The 3,983-nt window shown below is 38.6% G+C and overlaps 1 protein-coding gene across 1 annotated transcript in view; it reads left to right on the forward strand.

The window, feature by feature from the left end:
• The window catches only part of LOC101579976 (calcium-binding mitochondrial carrier protein SCaMC-1), a 73,535-nt gene that overhangs the window by 39,672 nt on the left and 29,880 nt on the right, over window positions 1–3,983 (forward strand). Inside the window, exon 5 of the mRNA XM_004636951.2 lies at window positions 2,619–2,777. Coding sequence (XP_004637008.2) covers window positions 2,619–2,777 — 159 coding nt within the window. The remainder of the gene's footprint in view (window positions 1–2,618; window positions 2,778–3,983) is intronic.

A 3,983-nucleotide genomic window follows, 5' to 3' on the forward strand; every position in this document is an offset into this window, starting at 1 on the left:
TGTGTGTGTGTGTGTGTGTGTGTGGCCAGCTCAGCCCACCAGGGGGCGGGGCGGGCTGGCATGTGGTGCTGGGGCATTGAACTGTGGTCCCTGTGCTTTGCTAAGCTTGTTCTAAGTAGGTGCTTTAGACCACTGAGCCATCTCACCAGCCCCATCCTAGTTGTTTTAAAGAGATCTTTTTGTACTTTTTCACTAGCTGCAGTGGTGTCTTTAAGGTCAGAAATTCTATTTTCACTTTCCCTCAAACAGTTTTGCCAGCTTGTGATTGAGGTTTTAATTTCCTGTATATTACTTTGAACCTGTTTCATAGATTCTATTTCTTTCCTAAATTGTTTATTCAGGGGTTCCATCATTTTTATATTCAGCTCTATTTTTTTTTTATCATTGTATTCTTTAGAAGCACTTAGTACTTCTTTAATTATAGTTACCACTAAATTTTTTAGTTCCAAAGTTATTTCTGATCTGATTTCTTCTGTACCTTTCTGCAGTTGTTTCTTTACTTCCAACGCTATTATTTCAGAGATATCTGGCATGTGATTTCCAGTTTCCTCAGTGCTAGTGTCTTCTGCAGTTGTACTGGGTGGACTCGGGTCCTGAGACTGCATTTTGTTCCTTCTCTTTGTCATTTTATATACCTGTCTTCTGACCTTTGGTGTAGAGCTTAGATAGAGTTATTACCTTAGCATCAGGTCCAGATCTACGAAGTTCGGATTCCTCCAGGTGGGTGTTGTTTGGATCTGGCTGCTGTGCTCCACTTCTTTCTGCTGCAGCCCTAGAGTTGAACCCTTTGTGTCACTCTGGCAAGATGTTCTCCTCCTGAATCAGCTGGGGGGAGGGGGTCTTGCCTCTAGCCTCTTTCCAGGGAGTTCTGCTGAAGGGTTCCTCGCTGGGCCTGCACTCTGGGTCGAATGATGATCCACAGGCCTTGGGTTCATTTGGTTTTCTTGATGTGAAAATTCAGTACTATAAATTTCCCTCTTACGACTGCTTTCATTGCCTCCCACAGATTCCAGGAACTTGTATCTGCATTTCTATTTGATTGTAGATATTGTTCAGTTTCTTCTTTAATTTCATCTGTTAACCCATTGTTTGTTCAGGAGAGTGTTATTTAATTTCCACATGTTTATGGAGTTTTTGTGATTTCTTTTGTCAATAATTTCCTATTTCATTGCACTATGGTCTGATAATATGCATGTGATAATTTCAGTTCCTCTGTATTTACTTAAGCATGTTCTATGTGCTAGTGTGTAGTCTGTTTTGGAGAACATCCCGTGTGCAGCTGAAAAAAATGTGTATTCTAATGTTGTTGGGTGGAATACTCTTAAAAGTCTACTAACTCTATTTATTCACAAGTTTGCTTTAGTTCTGTTGATTTTTTTTGTCTACTCAAACTATCTCTTTGTAATAGTGGGATGTTAAAGTCTCCCATTGCAAATGTGTTATTGCTTATTTGATTTTCATGTTTGTTAAGATTTGTCTGATATAGATGAGTGCTTCTGTATTTGGTGCATATATATTTATGCTTGTTCTCCCTTTCTCCTGTAGTTTCCCCCTGACAATTATATTTCTTTTATACAGCATGTTGTTGGATTTTGTTTCTTGATCCATTCTGCTGCCAGTCTGCTGCTTTTTAAAAAGTTATTTATTTATTTATTTGGTACTGGGCCTTGCTATGCAGTTCAGACTCATAGTGATCCTCCTTCCTCAGATCCTGTAATCTTCCTCACTGAGATTACAGGTGTGTACCACCATACCTGGTTTTTGGGTTGGCAGGTTGTACTTGGGATTCTGGGGCCGACAGGGCATGCAGTACCAGGGGTCGAACCCAGGTTCTTGCATTTACTAGGCAGGTACTTAGACCACTGAACTATCTCCCCAGCACCCAGTCTGCTTCTTTTGATTGGTGAGTTGAGGCCATTTGCATTGATGGTTACAAGTGATATGTGTTGGCCCCACACATATAAAATAACTTTACACACACGTATGAAAATAACTTTGTCATGTTATTTTTCTGCTGTTGATTCTCTGCTTTTCCCCCTCAGCTTAATTGCTTGCTCTGCTTGGTTGTTCTTTTCTACTGTTCTTGAAGTTGTGGTCTTTATTTTTAAATCTCTTTCTACAATATCTTTGAGTACTCTTTGTAGGGTTGGTGTGGTGGTCATCAGGTTCTTCAGTTGTTCTTTGTCATTGAAGTGTCTTATTTCTCCATAGGTTTTGGAAGATACTTTTTGGGAGTATATCAATCTGGGTTGATAATTATTTTCCTTTAGAACTTGAAATACTTCACTGCAAGCTATTTTCAAAAATGGAAATTTATAAAACTTTAGGGGCTAGGAGGATGGCTCAGTAGAGTTAGTGCTTCCCTGGCAAGTGCAAGGGTCTGAGTTCAATCCTCGGTTCCACCAAAAAACCCCCAAATAAACAAACAAACATAAATTGCATTCTGAAGATAACATAGTGTTTTTTGTCTTTTTTTGAAACAGGGTTTTACTAGTGTTAATGTCCTTAATAGGTGATATGGTTCATGAGAAGGTATTTTTGGTCTTTATCAAAAGTTATTACGTACTTTATGATATACTTACACTTTTTATTGTCTAATTTGTTTTTGCATTTATCAGATAATTGATATCGGAGAGAGTATAGCCATTCCAGATGAATTTACTGCAAAAGAAAAGAAGTCTGGAGATTGGTGGAAGCGTTTGGTGGCAGCAGGAATAGCGAGTGCAGTCACACGGACGTGCACTGCACCTCTGGACCGCTTGAAAGTTATGATGCAGGTAGCCTGCGTGCTTTACCTCACCATTAAGAGTGATAGTGACATCAAGAGTCCACCAAAGAAATAGTTTAAATGTTCTGGTAAATTTCATATTAACTCATTAAAATTTATTTTTTTGGAAAATGTACACTATCTTATTTTTATTACTAAAGTATGTCTCAGTGGTAGAGTGTTTGGCTTAGCGCCCATAATGGAATTCTGGTTGGCTCCCCTCCACTGCAAAACAAACAAACAAACGAAGAAACTGACAACATCAAAAAACAAAATACAACAAAAACAAATAAGAAAAAAAGGAGTAAGATATTATGAAATATTTAGCTTAGTGCCTGTTGGAACTAAAACACTGAAGGCTATATATATTTTTCTTGTAGAGGAATAAGATAAATGAATAGTGCTGTTAGTATTTTATCAAAGTAACACTAAAGTTTCTTTAGTTATTTGAGTTTTAAAATTTTATTTTTTAAATGAAATGAACATATATCCGTCAGGTCTCTGAACCAGGCCCCTACCCAGCTTGGAGAGAAAAACTCTCCACGAAGATCTGTTGTTCACACCTGTGGGAGCCTGCTGTTCAACTGGAAGCTGGTAGCTGCTCCTGAGCAACTTTACCAGGTAGCAGCGCCCCTGCCCAGCTCAACTGCGGAGAGCTGATTCGGCAAACAAATCCAAGAGACATGCTGTGCCTGCCAACACCTCCTGTACCCAGCATTGCCCTGTCTGTCTCCTAGCCCTAGACTCCCTACTCAGAGACCCAAAATTTTGTACCCACCTCGGCAGTGCCCCCTGTCCCTACCCAGACTCCCCTATAATACCCACTCTTCTCCCTTGCTTGGGGCCAATGGCCTATTCGCCCTTGGCCAGAACACACTCAGTCTGCAATAAAATTCTTCCACTTTGGTTAAACTCTGCCTGTCTTGGTGGTCTCAACTGTTCCTCAGTTTATCCTAATAATACCTAGAAAGAAAAATCTGGAAAATAAGGGTAGAAAAGTTACCTGTCTTTGCCCTACTTAAAGTGGTGATTATTAGAATTTTAGAGTATAACTTCTTATCCTTTTTAGATGTTCTTTATAGAATAGTGGTTACTTTAGAAATAATTCACATTGTTTATTTTTGTGATTAATAGTGTAACATAAACATGTTTTTAAGTTCTTTACTACTCTTTTTCTTTTTCTTTTTCTTTTTTTCTTTTTTTTTTTTTTTTTTTT

The sequence above is a fragment of the Octodon degus genome, unplaced genomic scaffold (assembly GCF_000260255.1).
Source record: "Octodon degus isolate 3935 unplaced genomic scaffold, OctDeg1.0 scaffold00084, whole genome shotgun sequence".
In the NCBI taxonomy this organism is placed as follows: Eukaryota; Metazoa; Chordata; class Mammalia; order Rodentia; family Octodontidae; genus Octodon; species Octodon degus.